At 46.7% G+C, this 25,411-nt stretch overlaps 1 protein-coding gene across 2 annotated transcripts in view; it reads left to right on the top strand.

The window, feature by feature from the left end:
• The first annotated feature begins 4,162 nt into the window (after window positions 1-4,162).
• The window catches only part of LOC106566066 (macrophage-stimulating protein receptor), a 35,160-nt gene continuing 13,911 nt past the window's right edge, over window positions 4,163-25,411 (top strand). The window contains exons 1-7 of one of the 2 annotated variants that reach the window (XM_045691879.1): window positions 4,163-4,429; window positions 9,980-11,259; window positions 19,173-19,349; window positions 19,658-19,780; window positions 19,963-20,133; window positions 22,644-22,807; window positions 22,933-23,068. In XM_045691879.1, coding sequence (XP_045547835.1) covers window positions 10,057-11,259; window positions 19,173-19,349; window positions 19,658-19,780; window positions 19,963-20,133; window positions 22,644-22,807; window positions 22,933-23,068 — 1,974 coding nt within the window. In that variant the 5' untranslated portion in view covers window positions 4,163-4,429; window positions 9,980-10,056. Of the gene's footprint in view, window positions 4,430-8,122; window positions 8,639-9,979; window positions 11,260-19,172; window positions 19,350-19,657; window positions 19,781-19,962; window positions 20,134-22,643; window positions 22,808-22,932; window positions 23,069-25,411 lie in introns of those variants that run through there. The other variant, XM_045691878.1, reaches the window with a different exon arrangement.

The raw sequence follows: 25,411 nt of genomic DNA, 5'->3' as shown, positions 1-25,411 counted from the left end.
GGCATGTTTTGTTTCTATATGTCTGCGCAAGAGTGAAGGTTTCATCGAGTTGTGAGATGTACTTTTGCACATATAACACACTGTGGCTGAGGAAAGGCACTACTACCAAAATAAGTGAATCCCAAATCAATGTAGTTCTCATCATATTTGCGCCTCTTCGATGGTCCAACGTCCCTGTTTGTTGTTCGGTGCTGTTCTGAGGTGCAAACAGTTTCATTATGCTTAATATCTGCTCATAATTAGTTATCAGCTATTACATATTAAAAGATTAGCTGTGGAGGTTTCCACTATATTATGATAGCTTTGTAACTCTCCGACTTAATCATATCCTGTATTCGTGTAATGTGGAGTGCCTCCTCCACCAATCCCAAGTTTCACAGGTGATACTAATGGGGAAAGGTAGCCTGTACAGCTGCTAGTGGGCGCTATTTACCTGTCTTTAGACGGATCTCAACTGGGAGCTACTGTACTGTATCTACTAAATGTACAGTGTGATGATGTGGCTTATTGAAGATCAGAGTATCAAACAGAAGAAAAATAAAAATAATTTTGCACACAACTTACTTTCAATGACTATGGATTTAGGGAGGAGTGGTTCTGCTGTTTCCTTTCCCTGGGATGTGTCAGAATAGGTTACTGGTAACTGAGTGGGTGGCCAAGCACTGCTGTAGAGGCCATGCATCAGGTCATTGACATGTTTCAGGAACTGTAAAGACAGAAGAATCCCGATTAACCATTACCTAAGGTCTTCACTAAGTTAGACTTAGCCTAGCAAGTACATTGACTATGTCAGGCAGACAGACGGAGAGAGATCGAGAAAGAGATAGACAGCAAAACATAGGCTATTTAAATGTCTTAGTCAGCATGCTGGATAACTTCTGTACTCATTCACTTTGTTCACTCCTCCGTCCTTCCATCCAAGCTAGAAGATTCCTGCAAAAAAAGAGAGTGAAAAATTTAAAAAGGCAGTTGAGAGGTGTATTGTTAGAATCTGTCTGTGGTGCAACGTGGCGTTGGTGGATGGAGCGAGACATGATGTCCCAGATGTGCTCAATTGGATTCAGGTCTGGGGAACGGGCGGGCCAGTCCATAGCATCAATGCCTTCCTCTTGCAGGAACTGCTGACACACTCCAGCCACATGAGGTCTAGCATTGTCTTGCATTAGGAGGAACCCAGGGCCAACCGCACCAGCATATGGTCTCACAAGGGGTCTGAGGATCTCATCTCGGTACCTAATGGCAGTCAGGCTACCTCTGGCGAGCACATGGAGGGCTGTGCGGCCCCCCAAAGAAATGCCACCCCACACCATGACTGACCCACCGCCAAACCGGTCATGCTGGAGGATGTTGCAGGCAGCAGAATGTTCTCCACGGCGTCTCCAGACTCTGTCACGTCTGTCACGTGCTGAGTGTGAACCTGCTTTCATCTGTGAAGAGCACAGGGCGCCAGTGGCGAATTTGCCAATCTTGGTGTTCTCTGGCAAATGCCAAACGTCCTGCACGGTGTTGGGCTGTAAGCACAACCCCCACCTGTGGACGTCAGGCCCTCATACCACCCTCATGGAGTCTGTTTCTGACCGTTTGAGCAGACACATGCACATTTGTGGCCTGCTGGAGGTAATTTTGCAGGGCTCTGGCAGTGCTCCTCCTGCTCCTCCTTGCACAAAGGCGGAGGTAGCGGTCCTGCTGCTGGGTTGTTACCCCTCCTACGGCCTCCTCCACGTCTCCTGATGTACTGGCCTGTCTCCTGGTAGCGCCTCCATGCTCTGGACACTACGCTGACAGACACAGCAAACCTTCTTGCCACAGCTCGCATTGATGTGCCATCCTGGATGAGCTGCACTACCTGAGCCACTTGTGTGGGTTGTAGACTCCGTCTCATGCTACCACTAGAGTGAAAGCACCGCCAGCATTCAAAAGTGACCAAAACATCAGCCAGGAAGCATAGGAACTGAGAAGTGGTCTGTGGTCACCACCTGCAGAACCACTCCTTTATTGGGGGTGTCTTGCTAATTGCCTATAATTTCCACCTGTTGCCTATTCCATTTGCACAACAGCATGTGAAATGTATTGTCAATCAGTGTTGCTTCCTAAGTGGACAGTTTGATTTCACAGAAGTGTGATTGACTTGGAGTTACATTGTGTTGTTTAAGTGTTCCCTTTATTTTTTTGAGCAGTATATATATCATAGTCATCATAATCATCAATATCTATATTATTTATTTAGCTAGGCAAGTCAGTTAAGAACACATTCTTATTTACAATGACGGCCTACCAAAAGGCAAAAGGACTTCTGCGGGGACAGGGGATGGGATTAAAAATAAAAATAAATTAAACAAAAATATAGGACAAAACACGTATCATGACAAGAGAGACACCACAACACTACATAAGAGACCTAAGACAACAACATAGCATGGCAGCAACACATGACAACACAGCATGGTAGCAACACAACATGGCAGCAGCACAAACATGGTACAAACATTATTGGGCACAGACAACAGCACAAAGGCAATAAGGTAGAGACAACAATACATCACGCAAAGCAGCCACAACTATCAGTAAGAGTGTCCATGATTGAGTCTTTGAATGAAGAGGGAGATAAAACTGTCCAGTTTGAGTGTTTTTTGCAGCTTGTTCCAGTTGCTAGCTGCAGCGAACTGAAAAGAGGAGCGACCCAGGAATATGTGTGCTTTGGGAACCTTTAATAGTGTCCTCGTCGTGTGTGTAGGTGGCAGGGAAGTCAGGCGCAGGAGAAACCAACTTGGTGTAACTGGAATAGTTTAATAAAGTAAAAACAAGTCCAAAACCAACGTACATAAATAAAATAAACATGGGTAAAATAACCCGTCGCGCACCAATACAATAACACGAGCACATAACAACAAACAATCTCTGACAAGGACATGAGTGGAAACAAAGGGTTAAATACACAACATGTAATGAATGGGATTGGAACCAGGTGTGTAGGAAGACAAGACAAAACCAATGGAAAATGAAAAATTGATCAATGATGGCTAGAAGACCGGTGACGTCGACCGCCGAGCACCACCCGAACAAGGAGGGGCATCGACTTCAGCAAAAGTCGTGACAAATAGACTGTGACTGGCAGAAAGGGTGTTGTATGTGGAGGATGAGGGCTGCAGTAGGTATCTCAGATAGCGGGGAGTGAGGCCTAAGAGGGTTTTATAAATAAGCATCAACCAGTGAGTTTTGCGATGGGTTTACAGAAATGACCAGTTTACAGAAGAGTATAAAATGCAGTGATGTGTCCTATCAGGAGCATTGTTGGCAAATCTGATGGCCGAATGGTAAAGAACATCTAGCCGCTCAAGAGCACCCTTACCTGCCGATCTATAAACGATAGGTGTATTCATGCATCTCTCTCTCTCTCTCTCTCTCTCTCTCTCTTTTCTCCCTCACACATACAGCTAGCATGAAACAATGTTGACATGATGACAATCTTGTGATCATAATCATCATATCTCCCCCTTCCCTCTCACACACAGAACACACACACATAACTAGCATGAAAACGTTGCCATGACAATGTTTTCTAAAGTTATTGTGAATTACAATCTCTCTCTCTCTCTCTCTCTCTCTCTCTCACAAACACACACACGCACAAATTTACTATCAGACCTGCTATAAACAGATATCAAAATGTTAGCTAGCTAGATACAACCAGTGCCTACAGGTAAAAATTAAAACTTACCATGTCCATGGAGGATTAGCCAGAGAGCTACGTTAATGTTAGCTAGCTAAAATTAGCCAGCTAAGTTCCATTTAGCAGTCAAATCTTTTTGAAGTTATTTGTATACATTTTGAGAAACTGTCGTTTTCCAGCTGTGTTGTTGTGTAGCCTGCTGGGCTCTCTGTCCCAACTACATTCTGAAAACAAATGTAGTTACTCATAGTAGAACTTCAAAACAGCATTCAGTGGAACAGAAGAAAATGTGCAACACAATAAAATGTGCAATGAGCTAACAGAGAAAAGATTAACATTGTAAGCCAACACACACAGCAAGCTATCGGATATCATTAATTAAACAACCATGTTCACTTTGTAATGAGTGCACTGCGTGGTGTCATGGGAAACAGGAGTGCTGTTATTTTTATGATGCATTGTTAAGCCTAAATTCTATCACTATCGGGAAACCGGGCCCAGGACAGGACTTGTACTTTGGATTCATAGGTAAATGTTTGACTGTGTGCACCATGGAGGGAGGATATGTTTTATTTAGTATGAATAAAGACAAACAATAAGCAAGGACATTTTGAATGTGAGGAAGTAAAAACAATCCAAGACAAGAGTACCTTTAAGATGACACTGACCCATGCCTGTTGTAGGCCTATCTGTCTGCAATCTGGTCTCAGAGGATTTCATATTATTCTGTATGTAAATCTGAGATACTCATTTCGTATGGTATGTATTCATTTGTGGATCTCCATCAACCATTTCGTATGATATATTAACAAATTACAATTGTTATTATATGTTACAAATTTGCAAAACGTACAATATCTTACGAATTTGCAAAAAAGTATGATATGTTATGTATTCTAGCTAGCTAGCTGACTAACGTTAGCTAGGCTAGGTGTTTGGATTAAATTTCTCAGGTTTTGGCCTGCCATTTGAGTTCTGTTATACTCACAGACACCATTCAAACAGTTTTAGAAACTTTAGGGTGTTTTCTATCCAAAGCCAATAATTATATGCATATTCTAGTTACTGGGCAGGAGTAGTAACCAGATTAAATCGGGTACGTTTTAACACGTCCGGCCGTGTCAATACTGCCCCCTAGCCCTAACAGGTTAAGTAACCTTCTGTCTTATATAACCATTCCAAAGGTAACATGTGACTCGCTTCAGGAAACTAGGCATACTGTATGTCGTGGGTCACTACTTCACAGGAGAGCCATTTGAATGTAAACGTAATTTTTTTTTCAAATGCATTTTTTTGCAGAAATGCCTTCTGGAACATGTGAACTTTCATGTGCCTTAACTCTTGACGTTACCCTAGGATAGGGGGCGCCACAGCGCATTTTGGAAAAAATTCATGCCCATTTTCAACGGCCTACTAATCAAACTCAGAAGCTAGGATATGCATATAATTAATACCTGTGGATAGAAAACACCCTAAAGTTTCTAAAACTGTTTGAATGGTGTCTGTGAGTATAACAGAACTCATATGGCAGTCAAAACCCCGAGACCGATTGAAACAGGAAGTGGAATTCTGAATTGTGGACTCAACTTCACGTCGTTGCCTATTAATCACACCATGAGCTATCGTTCATTGAGCACTTCCTATTGCTTCCACAAGATGTCGCCAGTCTTTACAAAGTGTTTTGAGCCTTCTACTGTCGAAACTCAGTGAATGAGACGCGTTGGAAATTGGTCACAGGGGGAGGGCCATCACCATTATGACGCCGGCGGCCCTGTCTACCCCCACCTTTAGAAACGTTTTGAAACACAATACAATCGTCCCCCTCGAATCTTATTGGCTCTCTTGTTGAAACAGGCCCTGAAGATTTATGTTATACAACGTTTGACATGTTTGAACGAACCTAAATGGGAAAAAAATGTTTTATTTCGAAACGGCTGTCCCGCGACCGGCAGAGCATTTGGATACAGCATTCAGACGCGCTAACAACAGCAAGCTAATGGAACATAAAGGATGGACTTTTTCGACCGAAAATACATCTGTTGTGGACCTGGGATTCCTGGAAGTGCTTTCTGATGAAGACAACTAAAGGTAAGCGATTATTGACAATATTATACAAGATTAGATGTGATATGCGATTGTTCCAAGATGGCGCCGAGCTCGGTTTACTAGCTAATTTTCTGAGTATCGCATCCCCTTTTATTGCTAAGTGTGATTACCCAGTAAAGTTATTTTTAAATCTGGTATGACAGGTGCTTTCAAGAGATATTCATCTATAAATCTTAGAATGACAATATTACATTTTAAAAATGTTTTCGAATAGTAATTCAGTAAATTGTAGCACTGTTTCCCTGGATGCATTTGACGGGAAAATAGTTAGTCAACGTCAGACTCCGATGTAAAATGCTGTTTTCATATATAAATATGAACTTTATTGAACAAAAGAATGCATGCATTGTGTAACATGATGTCCTAGGTGTGTCATCTGATGAAGTTTGTAAAAGGTTAGTGCTGCATTTAGCTGTTTTTTGGTTATTTGTGATGCATGTGGTTGGTCGGAAAATGGCTATGTTGCTGCTTTTACGATGGACTCCTCTAACATAATCTAATGATTTGCTTTTCCTGTAAAACCTTTTTGAAATCGGACGACGTGGGTCGATTCAGGAGAGGTGTATCTATAAAACGATATGAGACAGTCCTATATTTGAAAAAAAAAATATTAAATTTCGTTATGCTAATGTTGCTAGGAGTTTTCCCTGGATTTTGATCCCGCAGACGGGACGGGACGCTGGAGAGGTTAATAACAAACTTGTATGCTATCTGTAAATATGAATAAAATTGGTAAATTACGAGCCTAGTTGGTTTAGCCACAGAAAAAGACAGCAACCTTCCTGCTAGCCATGATTGGCTGAGATAATGAGTGGGCTGGACATGCCGATAGAGGAGTTTGGATTGGTCTGCCAAATAGCATGCTTCTGTCTATTTGAGCTGGTCAGTATGTGTAGGTAATCCTGTCTAACGCAGCTTTTAAAAAATATATATAGCGTAGTAGATCTGAATAAGCGCTGCTCTCCACTTTAAGGAGGACCGAGTTTTGAAATCAGTGGAATTAGAGTATGATAACTAAGGAGATGGAGAAAACACCTGTCTCCGGATTACATCTTCAAACTAACGGCAACCATGGCATCCGTGACAGGGAGAAGCGTCCATCCATGATGTATACGAATAAGATAGTCTAGGTAGCAAAAATATTCTGATATTACACATTTCTAATTTTGACAAAGTCGTTTTAATTTCGAGTTAAAGTGTACTGTTAGCTAGCTAACTAATGTTAACTGGCTGGCTCGCTAACTAATGTTACTTGTATAATCTTATTATTCGTATCTCAGAGCCATTTGCTTTGCTAGTTATAGCCTAATGTTAGCTAACTAACATTGAACTTGGTTGGTTAGTTACCTGCAGATTCATGCAGGGTAGTCACGTCATGAGTTGGCATTATGGTTCATTGCCTTAACAAAAGTCTCCACTATGCAAGTAAACATTTCCATAGAATGTCAGTGCGACAACTGTTGATAGACGTAGCTGGTAAATTCGCTCTGGCTATCTACTCCAATTTCAGAGCACTCTTGTCAGAGCGCAGAATAACTGATGAATTTATAAACACTCAACATCCGTTGAATATGGCCGGTATCAGTAAACGTTGGCAAAAAAGCGTAAATTGCTGCCAGTAGCACAGTTGTAGTTACCAAAGCACTGGATAACATAAAAACAGCCTAACCAGCTCTGCTAGGGAAAGTTAAATGGTCAGTGAGCTGTTCTCTCGTTTGTGTCTAGAAGTAGCTAGCCAATGTTAGCCAGTTAGCTTGGGCGCTTGACTGCTGTTGTTAGGACAGAATGCGCGAGTCAACCCATTGGTAGGGATAAAGCTTAAGAGGGTGTGAACGATGCTGAATGGGTGTAGACAAAGAAGAGCTCTCCAGTAGGTACCAAAACATTCAAAGGCCATTTTCTCAAAAGTGAGGTTACAAGTTTATCAACTTTCAAAGCAGAATAACTTTCCCATTGTTCTTCAAATGCAGTGTATGATATACCATTTTGTAGTTCTGTGTCTGCTTTTATCCAATGTAAAAGACACCATTTCACATTTTGTTACACAAGACTGAATCAAGGCGGTCGGTCACATATAATACTAATGTGAGCGTCCCAGAATTACGTTTACTATGTTACGTCTAGTCTATGAGACCAGGCTGCTCTCCCTGGCCAGGTCCCCCAAAATAACACAGTTTTAATAGCCTACATCTATTCAGAGGCTAAAGGTCCTCACTTACCATGAAGTAAAATGATCTTGCTGCTCTTTGAATTTCTTGTTGATTTGTAGTCAGTATAATATTTGTATTTTATGTGTAAAGGATAATATATTTTTCCCTTGAGATTGCGTTCTTTCCTGGTATGGGATGTGTTTGAGATGTATCTGATAGCAATGCATATTTGGCAACTGTTTACAGGGAGGCGTATCCCACAGCGGCATTCCATTTGCCAAGAATGCTTGGGTCTCCTCTCTTGTACCCCTTACAACCCCGAGTGAGTGTGTGATCGCTTGCTTTCATGCGTGAGTGTGAAAATTGCTTTCCTTCAAGTGACTTCAGATGAGAATCTCAACAGAGAAAAAAAGCAATATTTGATATTGCATAGGACAGAAAAAAAGAGATTGTGCAATCAAAACCAGTGCGTACTTCCTTGCCGTAGGCGGGGCATGAGGAATATATGCGGAATCGTGCTCCAGGTGTGCGTCTTCTCCCAGGACCATACAGAAAGTTCACATAGAGTTTCTGAGATTGCTCCATTCATCAACAAGCGCACAGAACTGGACCGAATGTAGCCTAGTGCCACAGACAACATCAAAGACAGCCAGTGTTGTGTCTGGGAATCAAGACTTTAGTTAACCGGAGACACGGCATTATACGCACTCAGGTATGTACCTGGCAATCTGGCTGGCATATTACTTTACACTAATTCAGTGCATTCATAAATTCTTTATTATCAATAAGTGTGCATGTCGGTTGTATTCTAGTATTCCGCTCTTTTTCTGATACCAAAACATTCCGAGGATTTTTCATCCAATTGTTTGTCGTCTTCTTTCTTCATCTTCCAGTTATCTTAAAAAGTATGAAGTATTAGCCTATCCGCTGCTCTTATTCCACACATAAATGGATAGCCTACAAACTATCATAAACACAATTCTTTCAATAATCACAGATCTATAACATTCATTGTAGTATATATATATATACTTTTACCTTTATTTAACTCGGTAAGTCAGTTATGAACAAATTCATAATGACGGCCTACCCCTCCCCTAACCCAATTGTGCACCGTTCTATGGTACTCCCGATCACAACCGGTTTTGATACAGCCAGGGATCGATCCAGCACTGAGATGGAGTGCTTTAGACCACTGCGCCACTCGGGAGCCTGCAGGTTATAATCAACGGTTATAGACCACACATAAATGTTGTGATTAGAGGCTGAATTGTGTTTTATTCTGCAGTGTAGGCCTATTGTATATTCAGACAGCATTTTGGTGGAGGTGCTATATTACATGAAGTTACCGAAACGTCACCACTTTCATCTTTCATTCTGACATCTAACTCATGTGACCATGGTGCTACAAACACTTTATCATCATACATCTGTCAGACACTGTAATGAAACAGATGAAATTGGGTTACACCAAGTGATTTAGCTATTGTTTTTGTTCATTTGATGAAAGAGAGACTGAAATGCAAACAGTACATTTCCACAGTTACGTCAACAGGGAGCATGTTTTGTCTTGTCCAATGTAGATTCTTGACCCACTTTGGTGTTTTCCATAGAGTGGAACTCTAATGACTCAGTCTGGACTGCTACTCCAACACTTACGTTATGCATACCAATGCTTTTGGATAAATATGAAATCATGTTTATAGTTTTAGCACAAAATGCCACTCCCTCAACCACAGATTGTATCAGCAAACCTTCCCATCCCCCAATAATACCCATACTATCTTCTCTCTTTAAAAACATGAGCAGAGTAAACAAAACTGACTCACTCTGGACATACAAATCAGACTAGCAGAGTAAACATGGCACTTAGGAGATATTTTTTCTCATCCCCCCTTTTTACAAGATTAGTACATTTACCCACTAGTTCTCTGTTGTAAATGGGTTAGAGAGTTATTATACATTCCTTCTAGTTCATCTACATTCTCCACTCAGTTCTCTCTCTCTCTCTCTCTCTCTCTCTCTCTCTCTCTCTCTCGCTCTCTTCACATAGCTCCTGCTGATCACCAGAATGTTCAGGAGGAGAGGAGATGTTCTCGTGGCTGTAGGTAACAGGCAGTAGCAGTGGAGATGGTCCCCTGGGCCACCTTCCTGGTGACATGCATATGGATACAGACCCTCAAAGCCTCAGGACTGGACACCTGTCCCAGGACCCCTCGCAAGGAGGTGGATTTCACCTTTAACTACTCAATACCCCACTTCCAGACAGCCAAACCCATCCAGAACATAGTGGTCAACCTGTACATGCCTGAGGTTTATGTGGCTTCTCAGAATGTGATTGAGGCAGTGAGTGGAGAGCTCAGTAAGTTATGGGAGCTGAGGACAGGCCCAGTGGGCAGCCCGGAGTGTCAGACCTGTGGCCTGTGTGACATCGAGGCCGATCTTGAGGACTCAGTAGACACGGACAATGAGGTCCTGCTCTTGGACCCATCACCTTATCTTAACTCTCTGTACTCCTGTGGGAGCTCTCAGCATGGGGTCTGTCACTTACATGAACTTAGCTCTAATGATACCCCACCTAAATCTGAATGTCTCTTCAGGAAGGATGCTAACTCTCCGTCCCTTTGCCCTGACTGCCTGGCCAGCCCCCTGGGCACTGAGGTCATCATCGTGGAGCAAGGCTACACAGCCTACTTCTTTGTAGCGGCTACACTCAATGAGCGTGTGGCACAGAGGTACGGCAGACCGTCCTTATCGGTGCGCCGGCCACTGTCGACCCTGGATGGCTTTGAGATGGTCATGCAGGGTCTGACTGTGCTCCCTAAACTACAGAACTCCTACCGGATCGACTACATCTACAGCTTCTCCACACAGGACTATGTCTACTTCCTGTCTGTCCAGAGGGAGAACTTCCTGGACTCATATCAGACGCGGTTGGGCCGTTTCCCGGTGAAGGACACGGAAGCGTGGCTGTACCGTGAGGTGGTGCTGGAGTGTCGCTTCGAGCCCAAACGCAGGCGGAGGAGGAGGGGGGGGAACAATATTTTCCAGGACGTGGTGTATAATGGGCTGCAGGCGGCCCACTTCAGCCGGGCAGGGAAGGAGCTGGCAGAGGAGCTGGGGGTGGGGGAGAAGGATGAGATCCTCTATGGAGTGTTTGCAGTGACAGATGGTTCTGGGAGGCCCTACAGTAACTCAGCCATGTGTGCCTTCCCCATGCCCAACGTGAACAGGGCCATCGACCGGGGAGCGGAGGACTGCTGCAGGTCTAGCACAGAGCAGCTCTCCAGGGGGCTCTGCCACTTCCAGCTCTGCGAGAGCTGCCCTCATGAGGTCAGTGACAGGCCTACTCAACTCCGCTCTGCTCTGCTCCGCTCTGTTCTGCTCCGCTCTGTTCTGCTCCGCTCTGTTCTGCTCCGCTCTGTTCTGCTCCGCTCCGTTCTGCTCCGCTCCGTTCTGCTCCACTCCGTTCTGCTCCACTCTGTTCTGCTCCACTCTGTTCTGCTCCGCTCCACTCTGTTCTGCTCCACTCTGCTCTGTTCTGCTCCTCTCCGCTCTGTTCTGCTCTGCTCCGTTCTGCTCCACTCTGTTCTGCTCCGCTTCACTCTGTTCTGCTCCACTCTGCTCTACTCAGCTCTGCTCCGCTCTGTTCTGCTCTGCTCTGCCAGGGCTTCTGTTGGGTAGTCGGTGAAGCCTGATGGTAGACAGGAAGATATACTTGTTTTATTGATATTCAACAGTCCTGAATCATAATTATGTCATTGGAGTAACATAAAGGTTGGTTATTTCTATTGCATTGTCCATTACAAGTACCAGTGCTGTGAGCGAAGGAAGTCGGGTGTGTGAGAACAGGGAGAGAGGGAGGGGTGAATGAGTCAGATCCCACCAGTGTATTGCCACACTGTTGTTCTGCTCTGTTGAGTTACAATCATGACTATTACCTTACCATGCTGAAAGGGTGGGAACTGTTGATACAGCCTGAGTTCTATACATGAAAGCCCTGCTACAGTACCTTTGTTCCTGAAATCTTAACTTAACTTAGGGTAGACTTTACATATATTACGACGCACATCTTGTATTTGATCCAAACAAATGTTCAAAATGATTGAATTAAGCAGTTTTTTTAATATTATGACTGTGACCAGGTTATGACATGAATTCTAACTGAAGAAGATGAATGAGGATAGGAAATGTAGTGTATGTATAGTTGGAAGAATAGAGCTCAACAAACTGCATTCATTTTAAACAATGGTGTTTGGCTGTGCGATATCTGCTATCAAGGTGTGGCCTTATCACTGTGACTTTCAAACATTAGACCTTTTTTGAGCTCATAGAACCATACGGACACCTGCAGGGACGGTGTGCCAACTCCGAGGTTATAAATGGAGTTGATAAAAGTGACGGAATGTGAAGGGGAGGGAATGTATCCCTGTGCCTGACTCCTACGTGTTCTATATTAGAGAGAGAGAGAGAGAGAGCAGCGTGTGTTACTGTTTATATGACGGGTTACTGTTTATAAGAAGGGATACTGTTTATAGGAAGGGTTACTGTTTATAAGAAGGGTTACTGGTTATAAGAAGGGATACTGTTTATAAGACGGGTTACTGTTTATAGGAAGGGTTACTGTTTATAAGACGGGTTACTGTTTATAAGACGGGTTACTGTTTATATGACGGGTTACTGTTTATAAGACGGGTTACTGTTTATAAGACGGGTTACTGTTTATAAGAAGGGTTACTGTTTATAAGACGGGTTACTGTTTATAAGACGGGTTACTGTTTATATGACGGGTTACTGTTTATAAGACGGGTTACTGTTTATAAGAAGGGTTACTGTTTATAAGACGGGTTACTGTTTATAAGACGGGTTACTGTTTATGAGACGGGTTACTGTTTATAAGACGGGTTACTGTTTATAAGACGGGTTACTGTTTATAAGACGGGTTACTGTTTATAAGACGGGTTACTGTTTATAAGACGGGTTACTGTTTATAAGACGGGTTACTGTTTATAAGACGGGTTACTGTTTATAAGAAGGGTTACTGTTTCTAAGACGGGTTACTGTTTCTAAGACGGGTTACTGTTTATAAGACGGGTTACTGTTTATAATACGGGTTACTGTTTATAAGACGGGTTACTGTTTATAAGACGGGTTACTGTTTATAAGAAGGGTTACTGTTTATAAGAAGGGTTACTGTTTATAAGAAGGGTTACTCAACTTAATTCCATCTCGGAAGTGTTTAAGCAGATGATGTCATGAGTTATTACTGTCATTGTTGTTTACAACTCAATACTAAAATACATTGTTAGAGAAGTGTACTGCCAGCCATATTGTCAGTGTTAAACATCTCAACTGATTATAGTTGAGTTGTAGGAACATGGAAGATCAGATAAAGATGTGTGTAGAAGACACTTAAAGGAACAGTAAAGAGGCATGTCAGGGCAGGTTAGATAATTGTGCTGTGTTGGAGTAGCTTTATTTATGTTCTGCTGGGTGGTGGTGGTGGGGAGTGTATGTGTGGTGGTGGGGTGTGTGTGGTGGTGGTGTGTGTGGTGGTGGGGTGTGTGTGGTGGTGTGGTGTGTGTGGTGGTGGGGTGTGTGTGGTGGTGGGGTGTGTGTGTGGTGGTGGTGGGGTGTGTGTGGTGGTGGGGTGTGTGTGGTGGTGGGGTGTGTGTGGTGGTGGGGTGTGTGTGGTGGTGTGGTGGTGGGGTGTGTGTGGTGGTGGGGTGTGTGTGGTGGTGTGGTGTGTGTGGTGTGTGTGGTGGTGTGGTGGTGGGGTGTGTGTGGTGGTGGGGTGTGTGTGGTGGTGGGGTGTGTGTGGTGGTGGGGTGTGTGGTGGTGTGGTGGTGGGGTGTGTGTGGTGGTGGTGTGGTGGTGGGGTGTGTGGTGGTGTGGTGTGTGTGGTGGTGGGGGTGTGTGTGGTGGTGTGGTGGTGGGGTGTGTGTGGTGGTGGGGTGTGTGTGGTGGTGTGGTGGTGGGGTGTGTGTGGTGGTGTGGTGGTGGGGTGTGTGTGTGTGGTGGGGTGTGTGTGGTGGTGGGGTGTGTGTGTGTGGTGGTGGGGTGTGTGTGGTGGTGGGGTGTGTGTGGTGGTGTGGTGGTGGGGTGTGTGTGGTGGTGTGGTGGTGGGGTGTGTGTGGTGGTGTGGTGGTGGGGTGTGTGTGGTGGTGGGGTGTGGGTGTGTGTGTGGTGGGGTGTGTGTGGTGGTGGTGGGGTGTGTGTGGTGGTGGGGTGTGTGTGGTGGTGGGGTGTGTGTGGTGGTGGGGTGTGTGTGGTGGTGTGGTGGTGGGGTGTGTGTGGTGGTGGGGTGTGTGTGGTGGTGTGGTGGGGTGTGTGTGGTGGTGTGGTGGTGGGGTGTGTGTGGTGGTGTGTGTGTGGTGGTGGGGTGTGTGTGGTGGTGGGGTGTGTGTGGTGGTGGTGTGTGTGGTGGTGGGGTGTGTGTGGGGGTGGTGGGGTGTGTGTGGTGGTGTGGTGGTGGGGTGTGTGTGGTGGTGTGTGTGTGGTGGTGGGGTGTGTGTGGTGGTGGGGTGTGTGTGGTGGTGGTGTGTGTGGTGGTGGGGTGTGTGTGGTGGTGGGGTGTGTGTGGTGGTGTGGTGTGTGTGGTGGTGGGGTGTGTGTGGTGGTGGGGTGTGTGTGGTGGTGTGGTGGTGGGGTGTGTGTGGTGGTGGGGTGTGTGTGGTGGTGTGGTGGTGGGGTGTGTGTGGTGGTGTGGTGGTGGGGTGTGTGTGGTGGTGGGGTGTGTGTGGTGGTGGGGGTGTGTGTGTGGTGGTGGGGTGTGTGTGGTGGTGTGGTGGTGGGGTGTGTGTGGTGGTGGGGTGTGTGTGGTGGTGGGGTGTGTGTGTGTGTGGTGGGGTGTGTGTGGTGGTGGGGTGTGTGTGGTGGTGTGGTGGTGGGGTGTGTGTGGTGGTGGGGTGTGTGTGTGTGTGGTGGGGTGTGTGTGGTGGTGGTGGGGTGTGTGTGGTGGTGGGGTGTGTGTGGTGGTGGGGTGTGTGTGGTGGTGTGGTGGTGGGGTGTGTGTGGTGGTGTGGTGTGTGTGGTGGTGGGGTGTGTGTGTGGTGGTGGGGTGTGTGTGGTGGTGGGGTGTGTGTGGTGGTGGGGTGTGTGTGGTGGTGTGGTGGTGGGGTGTGTGTGGTGGTGGGGTGGTGGGGTGTGTGTGGTGGTGGGGTGTGTGTGGTGGTGTGGTGGTGGGGTGTGTGGTGGTGTGGTGGTGGGGTGTGTGTGGGGGTGGTGGGGTGTGTGTGGTGGTGTGGTGGTGGGGTGTGTGTGGTGGTGTGTGTGTGGTGGTGGGGTGTGTGTGGTGTGTGTGTGTGGTGGTGTGGTGGTGGGGTGTGTGTGGTGGTGGGGTGTGTGTGGGTGGTGGGGTGTGTGTGGTGGTGGGGTGTGTGTGGTGGTGGGGTGTGTGTGGTGGTGGGGTGTGTGTGGTGGTGTGGTGGTGGGGTGTGTGTGGTGGTGGGGTGTGTGTGGTGGTGGGGTGTGTGTGGTGGTGGTGGGGTGTGTGTGGGGGTGGTGGGGTGTGTGTGGGGGTGGTGGGGTGTGTGTGGTGGTGTGGTGGTGGGGTGTGTGTGGTGGTGTGTGTGTGGTGGTGGGGTGTGTGTGGTGGTGGGGTGTGTGTGGTGGTGGTGTGTGTGGTGGTGGGGTGTGTGTGGTGGTGGGGTGTGTGTGGTGGTGTGGTGTGTGTGGTGGTGGGGTGTGTGTGGTGGTGGGGTGTGTGTGGTGGTGTGGTGGTGGGGTGTGTGTGGTGGTGTGGTGGTGGGGTGTGTGTGGTGGTGGGGTGTGTGTGTGTGGTGGTGGGGTGTGTGTGGTGGTGGGGTGTGTGTGGTGGTGTGGTGGTGGGGTGTGTGTGGTGGTGGGGTGTGTGTGGTGGTGGGGTGTGTGTGTGTGTGGTGGGGTGTGTGTGGTGGTGTGGTGTGTGTGGTGGTGGGGTGTGTGTGGTGGTGGGGTGTGTGTGGTGGTGTGGTGGTGGGGTGTGTGTGGTGGTGGGGTGTGTGTGGTGGTGTGGTGGTGGGGTGTGTGTGGTGGTGTGGTGGTGGGGTGTGTGTGGTGGTGGGGTGTGTGTGGTGGTGGGGTGTGTGTGTGTGGTGGTGGGGTGTGTGTGGTGGTGTGGTGGTGGGGTGTGTGTGGTGGTGGGGTGTGTGTGGTGGTGGGGTGTGTGTGTGTGTGGTGGGGTGTGTGTGGTGGTGTGGTGGTGGGGTGTGTGTGGTGGTGTGGTGGTGGGGTGTGTGTGGTGGTGGGGTGTGTGTGTGTGTGGTGGGGTGTGTGTGGTGGTGGTGGGGTGTGTGTGGTGGTGGGGTGTGTGTGGTGGTGGGGTGTGTGTGGTGGTGTGGTGGTGGGGTGTGTGTGGTGGTGTGGTGTGTGTGGTGGTGGGGTGTGTGTGTGGTGGTGGGGTGTGTGTGGTGGTGGGGTGTGTGTGGTGGTGGGGTGTGTGTGGTGGTGTGGTGGTGGGGTGTGTGTGGTGGTGGGGTGGTGGGGTGTGTGTGGTGGTGGGGTGTGTGTGGTGGTGTGGTGGTGGGGTGTGTGTGGTGGTATGGTGGTGGGGTGTGTGTGGTGGTGGGGTGTGTGTGGGGGTGGTGGGGTGTGTGTGGTGGTGTGGTGGTGGGGTGTGTGTGGTGGTGTGTGTGTGGTGGTGGGGTGTGTGTGGTGTGTGTGTGTGTGGTGGTGTGGTGGTGGGGTGTGTGTGGTGGTGGGGTGTGTGTGGTGGTGTGGTGGTGGGGTGTGTGTGGTGGTGGGGTGTGTGTGGTGGTGGGGTGTGTGTGGTGGTGGGGTGTGTGTGGTGGTGTGGTGGTGGGGTGTGTGTGGTGGTGGGGTGTGTGTGGTGGTGGGGTGTGTGTGGGGGTGGTGGGGTGTGTGTGGGGGTGGTGGGGTGTGTGTGGTGGTGTGGTGGTGGGGTGTGTGTGGTGGTGTGTGTGTGGTGGTGGGGTGTGTGTGGTGGTGGGGTGTGTGTGGTGGTGGGGTGTGTGTGGTGGTGGTGTGTGTGGTGGTGGGGTGTGTGTGGTGGTGGGGTGTGTGTGGTGGTGTGGTGTGTGTGGTGGTGGGGTGTGTGTGGTGGTGGGGTGTGTGTGGTGGTGTGGTGGTGGGGTGTGTGTGGTGGTGTGGTGGTGGGGTGTGTGTGGTGGTGGGGTGTGTGTGTGTGGTGGTGGGGTGTGTGTGGTGGTGGGGTGTGTGTGGTGGTGTGGTGGTGGGGTGTGTGTGGTGGTGGGGGTGTGTGTGTGTGGTGGGGTGTGTGTGGTGGTGTGGTGGTGGGGTGTGTGTGGTGGTGTGGTGGTGGGGTGTGTGTGGTGGTGGGGTGTGTGTGTGTGTGGTGGGGTGTGTGTGGTGGTGGTGGGGTGTGTGTGGTGGTGGGGTGTGTGTGGTGGTGGGGTGTGTGTGGTGGTGTGGTGGTGGGGTGTGTGTGGTGGTGTGGTGTGTGTGGTGGTGGGGTGTGTGTGTGGTGGTGGGGTGTGTGTGGTGGTGGGGTGTGTGTGGTGGTGTGGTGGTGGGGTGTGTGTGGTGGTGGGGTGTGTGTGGTGGTGTGGTGGTGGGGTGTGTGTGGTGGTGTGGTGGTGGGGTGTGTGTGGTGGTGGGGTGTGTGTGGGGGTGGTGGGGTGTGTGTGGTGGTGTGGTGGTGGGGTGTGTGTGGTGGTGTGTGTGTGGTGGTGGGGTGTGTGTGGTGTGTGGGGGTGGTGGGGTGTGTGTGGTGGTGGGGTGTGTGTGGTGGTGTGGTGGTGGGGTGTGTGTGGTGGTGGGGTGTGTGTGTGTGGTGGTGTGGTGGTGGGGTGTGTGTGGTGGTGGGGTGTGTGTGGTGGTGTGGTGGTGGGGTGTGTGTGGTGGGGTGTGTGTGGTGGTGGGGTGTGTGTTGTGGTGTGGTGGTGGGGTGTGTGTGGTGGGGTGTGTGTGGTGGTGGGGTGTGTGTGGTGGTGGGGTGGTGGGGTGTGTGTGGTGGTGTGGTGGTGTGGTTGTGGGGTGTGTGTGGTGGTGTGGTGGTGGGGTGTGTGTGGTGGTGTGGTGGTGGGGTGTGTGTGGTGGTGTGGTGGTGTGGTGGTGGGGTGTGTGTGGTGGTGGGGTGTGTGTGGTGGTGTGGTGGTGGGGTGTGTGTGGTGGTGGGGTGTGTGTGGTGGTGTGGTGGTGGGGTGTGTGGTGGTGGTGTGGTGGTGGGGTGTGTGTGGTGGTGGGGTGTGTGTGGTGGTGGGGTGTGTGGTGGTGGTGTGGTGGTGGGGTGTGTGTGGTGGTGGGGTGTGTGTGGTGGTGGGGTGTGTGTGGTGGTGGGGTGTGTGGTGGTGGTGTGGTGGTGGGGTGTGTGTGGTGGTGGGGTGTGTGTGGTGGTGGGGTGTGTGTGGTGGTGGGGTGTGTGGTGGTGGTGTGGTGGTGGGGTGTGTGTGGTGGTGGGGTGTGTGTGGTGGTGGGGTGTGTGGTGGTGGTGTGGTGGTGGGGTGTGTGTGGTGGTGGGGTGTGTGTGGTGGTGGGGTGTGTGGTGGTGGTGTGGTGGTGGGGTGTGTGGTGGTGGGGTGTGTGTGGTGGTGGGGTGTGTGTGGTGGTGTGGTGGTGGGGTGTGTGTGGTGGTGGGGTGTGTGTGGTGGTGGGGTGTGTGTGGTGGTGGGGTGTGTGTGGTGGTGGGGTGTCTGTGGTGGTGGGGTGTGTGTGGTGGTGGGGTGTGTGTGGTGGTGTGGTGGTGGGGTGTGTGTGGTGGTGGGGTGTGTGTGGTGGTGGGGTGTGTGTGGTGGTGTGGTGGTGGGGTGTGTGTGGTGGTGGGGTGTGTGTGGTGGTGGGGTGTGTGTGGTGGTGGGGCACAAAATAATCAGAAAAACAACCAAAACAATCAGCAAATGCATCCAACCAATTTGTAGAGTCACAAGCCTGATGTAGTCATTGCATGCTATGAATATGGGACCTCATGCTTAACTTTGTACTACTTTAATACACATATAAGTGGATTTGTCCCAGTACTTTAGATCCACTAAAATGGGGGAGACTATGTACAAAAAGTGCTGTAATTTCTGGATGATAATACCCTCAAATTAAAGCTGACAGTCTACACTTTAACATCATAGTCATTGTATTGTTTCAAATCAAAATTTCTGGAGTACAGTGCCAAAACAACAAATAAATTGTCACTGTCCCAATAATTTTGGAGCTCACTCTATGTAAAGTAAAATAAACCATAGGATTCACCAACGTAATAACCCTCATGTAAAAAGGAAAATGGAAAAGGTGTGAAATGACCAGTCATGTTTGAATAGTCAGTCAGTATGAGTAATCTCTATGTGTGTCTGCAGAGCTCCGACAACAACGTTACATGCATGGCCAAGTCCACCCTGGTGTCTAAGCCATACTACAGGTTGGACCTCTTCAACAGGTACATGAACAACATCCTGCTCACCTCAGTACTGGTCACCATCATCGGGAACAACACTGTGGCACACATTGGCACCAAGGACGGCAGGCTGTTGCAGGTGTGTGTGTGTGTGTGGTACAGTACAGTACACTCACTGAGACATCTGGTGGGAGAATATGAAATTACAGTCTACTTCATGAATGCAGACAGTGAAAGTGGGGGTAGATGGAGTTATATTTCAAAGTTTTACCATATGCATGACTGTCGTTTCTCAAGTGTAAACATTATATAATCAGTGTTCTCCAACGGCAATCATTAGCTCTCTCAGCATTGTAACCAACCTAAGTAGAACATATCACAAGTCCATTCCTTTCATAGGTCTGCCATGACTTAATGATATAACTGTAGTGACTTTGACTGTTGTAGCTCATCCTGAGGAGGTCAAATCCCATCATCTTTGCCAACTATTCTCTGGGAGAGGACACTGAGGTGTCCAGGAAAGCTGCTGTGCAATCTAACGAGTCCTTGCTCTTTGTGGTTGGAAATAAGGTGCCTTTTCAATTCAATCATAAATACTTACTGGTATTCACTTGTTTTTTACTTGTGACTTATTTTGGCAGTGTGACTCTTTCTTTTCTCTCTCTCGTTCTCTCTCTCTCGCTCTCTGTCTCTGTCTTTGTCTTTCTCTCTTTTCTCTTTTGCGCTCTCTCTTTTCTCTTTCTCTGTGCCAGATGTTCAGTGTGTCTCCTAAAGGACCAGGATGTAAACACTTTCTGACCTGCTCCACGTGTCTGATGGCGCCCAGGTTCATAGGGTGTGGCTGGTGTTCGGGGGTGTGCTCCAGGCAGGAGGAGTGCCTCATACAGTGGAAGAGTGAGTCCTGTCCTCCCGTCATCACAAAGGTAAGACTGCTGGGGGCTGAAGTAGGGAGTGGAAGAGAAGATGACTCAGTAGATGGAGGGTCTTGTCTTTTCATCTGATCATAAATGTCCGAACCAGGACCACCAAACACATAGGTTGAAGAAACCAAGACATTATCAATAGGATATTGAAACAGTGCCTTTAGAAAGTATTTACACGTCTTGACTTTTTTCCACATTTTGTTGTGTTACAGCCTGAAGTTTTGTGTAATTGGCCTACACACAATACCCCATAATGTCAAAGTGGAATTATATTTTTATAAATGTTTACAAATTAGTGACACGAACAGCTGAAATCAATAAGTATTCAATCCCTTTGTTATGGCAAGCCTAAATATGTTCAGGAGTGATAATTTGCTTAACAAGTCACAATAAGTTGCATAGGCTCACTTTGTGAGCAATAAAAGTGTTTATCAGGATTTTTTAATGATTACCGCATCTCTGTACCGCACACATATAACTCATATAATTACAGTATCTGTAAGGTCCCTCAGTCAATCAGTGAATTTCAAACACAGATTCAAATACCAGGGAGGTTTTCCAATGCCTCGCAAAAAGGGCACCTGTTTATGGGTAAAAAAAAGAAGAAGTAAAGATTGAATATCCCTTTGACCATAGTGAAGTTATTAATTACGCTTTGCATTGTATATCAATACACACAGTCACTACAAAGATACAGGAGTCCTTCCTAACTCAGTTGCCGGAGAGGAAGGAAACCACACAGGGATTTCACCATGAGGCCAATGGTGACTTTAAAACAGTTACAGAGTTTAATGGCTGTGATAGGAGAAAACTGAGGATATATCAACAACATTGTAGTTACTCCACAATACTAACCTAAATGACAGAGTGAAAAGAAGGAAGCCTGTACAGAATACATTTTTTTACAAAACATGCATCCTGTTTGCAATAAGGCACAAAAGTAAAACTGCAAAGAATGTAGCATAGAAATGAACTTTATTTCCTGAATACAAAGTGTTATTTTTGGGGCAAATCCAACACAACACATCACCGAGTACCACCCTTCATATTTTCAAGCATGGTGGTGGCTGCAATATGTTATGGCTATGCTTGTCATCTGCAAAGACTAGGGAGTTGTTAGGATAAAAAGAAACAGAATAGAGCTAAGTACAGGCAAAATCCTACAGGAAACCTGCTACAGTCTGCTTTCCAACAGACACTGGGAGATAAATAGCCAAATACTGTATACACTGGAGTTGCTTACCAAGACGACATTGAATGTTCCTGAGTGGCCTAGTTATTGTTTTGACTTAAATTGTCTTGAAAATGGCTGTCTAGCAATGATCAACAACCAACTTGACAGAGCTTGAAGAATATTTTTAATTATAATGTGTAAATATGGTACAATCCAGGTTTGCAAAGTTCTTAAGCCCTGTTCACACTGCAGGCCTTAATGCTCAAATCAGTTTTGTTTTTCAAACCTGTTTTGGACTACTGACTGTTCAAACACCAAGTTAAAAGTGACCAAATCAGATTTGTGTGTGTTCAGACAGCAGTCATTTGCACACAAGACTACACTAGTTGCCATAGTAATGACGTGTGTGTATGCAGTTGTGTAGGCTGATTGGTGGTAGTGCTTGTGCTTCCTATCACTCAGAAGTTAGGTAGCATGCTAAGGTGACAACATTGCCTGCTATGGTCATTTCTCAGTTGCTTTGAATGTTCAAAATCTGCCTTCAGAAAGAACACTTTTAAAGCCTTAAAGGATAACATGATCCAACTTTCAAAACAAGTCCTTTCTGGCTAGCCACAGCAGCCAACTAGCTAGCTAGGTAGCTGTTTAGCTTTCTAGCACATTCACTCGTTTGTTTGTAAACAATTAACAAGCTAGTTAGCTACCACATGTTGTTGTCAAACTAGCAACAGAGTAGCTAGCAAGCAACGCGATCTGCTGAATAACAGTCTAAATCTCACTTGAGGGCAAATAAATCAGATTTGAATGTTCAGACACAAGAAACATAGCCAGGAATCAGATTTGTGTCTTAATTTATGTAAACCACCTACGAAGGTGGTTTGAAATGTGGCTTGAAATATCTTATTCCATGTGCTTTTTGGCTGTTCAGGGTGCAGGAAAAAGAACAGATTCAAATCAGATATGCAAATCAATAGGATTTGAGTCACTTCAAAATGACGGCTTGAGAGACTTACCCAGAAAGGCTCACTGGTGTAATCACTGCTAAAGGTGATTCTAACATGTATTGACTAAAGGGTGTGAATACTTAGTTAAAATAGATATTTCTGTATTCCATGTTCAATAAATGCAAACATTTCTAAAAACATGTTTTAACTTTGCCATTATGGGGTATTGTGTGTAGATGATGGGTGAGAAGACAATTGTACATTTAATCCATTTTGAATTCAGGCTGTAACACAACAAAATGTGTATTAAGTCAAGGGTATGAATACTTTCTGAAGGCACTGTAGTTAAGCATTTGAGGAGTCTTTCTGATGGTATTGTATTGGGGATCCAGTTTTCCCCAAAGACGGCTCCCCCTGATGGTGAGACAGAGCTGAGGCTGTGTGGCTGGGAGTTACAGTCTCCTCTACGACCAGCCATCATCAGCGAGGAGACCCACCTGGTGCGAGTGGGAGAGACTCCCTGCACTGTGCTGTCAGAGAAGAGCAATAGTACACAGTGAGTAACACACACAGACAGACAGAATGCATAGAGACATATAAACTCAACCCAAATCAGCTCTGTGAAACAATTTTATGCTGAGGCTAAAGGCATCACTGATCTTTCTCGCTGACCCTTCCTAGGCTGGTGTGTAGCATTCACCCTAAGGTTCCGGGTCCATCCCAGGATCTCAACATCACTGTGGCAGTGCATGAGGGGAAGGTGGAGGGACGCTACTCAGTTGAAGGCCAGGCCCAAATGATAGGGTTCACTTTTGTGGTGAGGAGGATTACATTTATTTTATTGTTGACACAGTAAAAACTGAATTTGCATTAGAGAGGCTTCCATTAAATAAAACCCTCTGTGTTCTATTAACTCTCAATCCATGATAACCCATTATCAATCCATGATAAGGCAGAGGATGTAAATCCAGAAATAACTGACACCCTTAACATAGAACTTCAGTCAGTTTTAGAATAACTATCTAGCAATAGGCTGGTGGTAAATATCTCAAAAGCTAAAAGCATCGTCTTTGGGACAAATCACTCACTCAAACCTAAATCTCATCTAGATCTAGTATTGAATAATGTGGGGATTGAGCAAGTTGAGTAGATTAAACTGCTGGGTGTAACCCTAGAAAGCAAGATGTCATGGTCAAAACATATAGATTCAATGGTTGCTAAAATGGGAGAGGTCTGTCCATGATAAGGCAATGCTCTGCTTTCTTGACAACTAAATCAACCAGGCAGGTCCTACAGGCCCTCGTTTTGTCACACATGGACTACTGCCCAGTTGTGTGGTCACGTGCATCAAAGAAGGACATAGGAAAATGGCCTTCCCTGTGGCTCAGTTGGTACAGCATGGTGTTTGCAACGCCAACGCCAGCATGGTGTGTGCAACGCCAGGGTTGTGGGTTCGATTCCTACGGGGGGCCAGTCCAAAAAAAAATGCATGAAATGAAATGTATGCATTCACTACTGTAAGTCGCTCTGGATAAGAGCGTCTGCTAAATGACGTAAATGTAAATGTAAAATTGCAGTTGGTCCAGAACAGCACATATTTCACTTAGATGTGAATGTCAGTGGTATGCATGTCGAACTCTCCTGGCTCAAAGTTGAGGAGAGATTGATGGCATCACTACTGGTCTTTGTGTGAGGTGTTGATGTGTTAAAGGTACTGAACTGTCTGTTCAAGCAGTTGGCACACAGTTAGGACACTCATCAGTACCACACAAGACATGCAGCCAGAGGTCTCTTCACAGTCTCCAGTTCCAGAACAGAGGCTGGGAAACACACATTATTAAATAAAGCCATGAGTTAAATAAAGGTTAAATAAAAAAAAATAGTACATGTAACTCTCTGCCACCCCAGGTAACTTAAGATAGCAATAAAAACAGATAGAAAAACAGATAAAAGAACATTCAATTCTACGGGATCGGTGTCCCTCCTCCGGGACAGTTGAGCTAACGTGCGCTAATGTGATTAGCATGACGTTGTAAGTAACAAGAACATTTCCCAGGACATAGACATGTCTTATATGGGCAGAAAGCTTAAATTATTTTTAATCTAATTGCACTGTCCAATTTACAGTAGCTATTACAGTGAAAAAAATCCATGCTATTGTTTGAGGAGAGTGCACAACAACAAAATACTTTTATCACCGCAACTGGTTTGATACATTCACCTCTGAAGATAAATAATGTAGTAATCTTGCTCTGATTTGTCATCCTGAGGGTCCCAGAGATGCACTGTATAAATCTGCGCTTCCACACAGGTTTATACATTGCATTCGGAAAGTAGTCAGACCCCTTGACTTTTTCCACGTTTTGTTATGTTACAGCCTTATTCTAAAATGGATTAAATAAAAAATAGTTGTCATCAATCTACACACAATACCCCATAATGACAAAGTGAAAACAGGTTTTTAGAATGTTTTGCAAATGTATTAAAAATGAAAAACAGAAATACCTTATTTACATAAGTATTCAAATCCTTTGCTATGAGACTCAACATTGATTGGAGTCCACCTGTGGTAAACTCAATTGATTGGACATGATTTGGAAAGGCACACACCTGTCAATATAAGGTCCCACAGTTGACAGTGCATGTCAAAGCAAAAACCATGAGGTTGAAGGAATTGTCCATAGAGCTCAGAGACAGGTTTGTGTCGAGGCACAGATCTGGGGAAGGGTAACAAAATATTTCTGCAGCATTGAAGGTCCCCAAGAACACAGTGGCCTCCATCATTCTTAAATGGAAGAAGTTTGGAACCACCAAGACTCTTCCTAGAGCTGGCCGCCCGGCCAAACTGAGCAATCGGGGGAGAAGAGCCTTGGTCAGGGAGGTGACCAAGAACCTGATGGTCACTCTGAAGGAGATCTAGAGTTCCTCTGTGGAGATTGGAGAAACTTCCAGAAGGACAACCATCTCTGCAGCACTCCACCAATCAGGCCTTTATGGTAGTGGCCAGACAGAAGCCACTCCTCAGTAAAAGGCACATGACAGCTCGCTTGGAGTTTGCCAAAAGGCACCTAAAGACTCGCAGACCATGAGAAACAAGATTCTCTGGTCTGATGAAACCAAGATTGAACCCTTTGGCCTGAATGCCAAGCGTCACGTCTGG

This window comes from Salmo salar, chromosome ssa12 (genome assembly GCF_905237065.1).
Source record: "Salmo salar chromosome ssa12, Ssal_v3.1, whole genome shotgun sequence".
NCBI classification, from domain to species: domain Eukaryota; kingdom Metazoa; phylum Chordata; class Actinopteri; order Salmoniformes; family Salmonidae; genus Salmo; species Salmo salar.
Note: the sequence above shows the minus strand (reverse complement) of the source record. Positions and strands in the feature narration are given on the sequence as shown.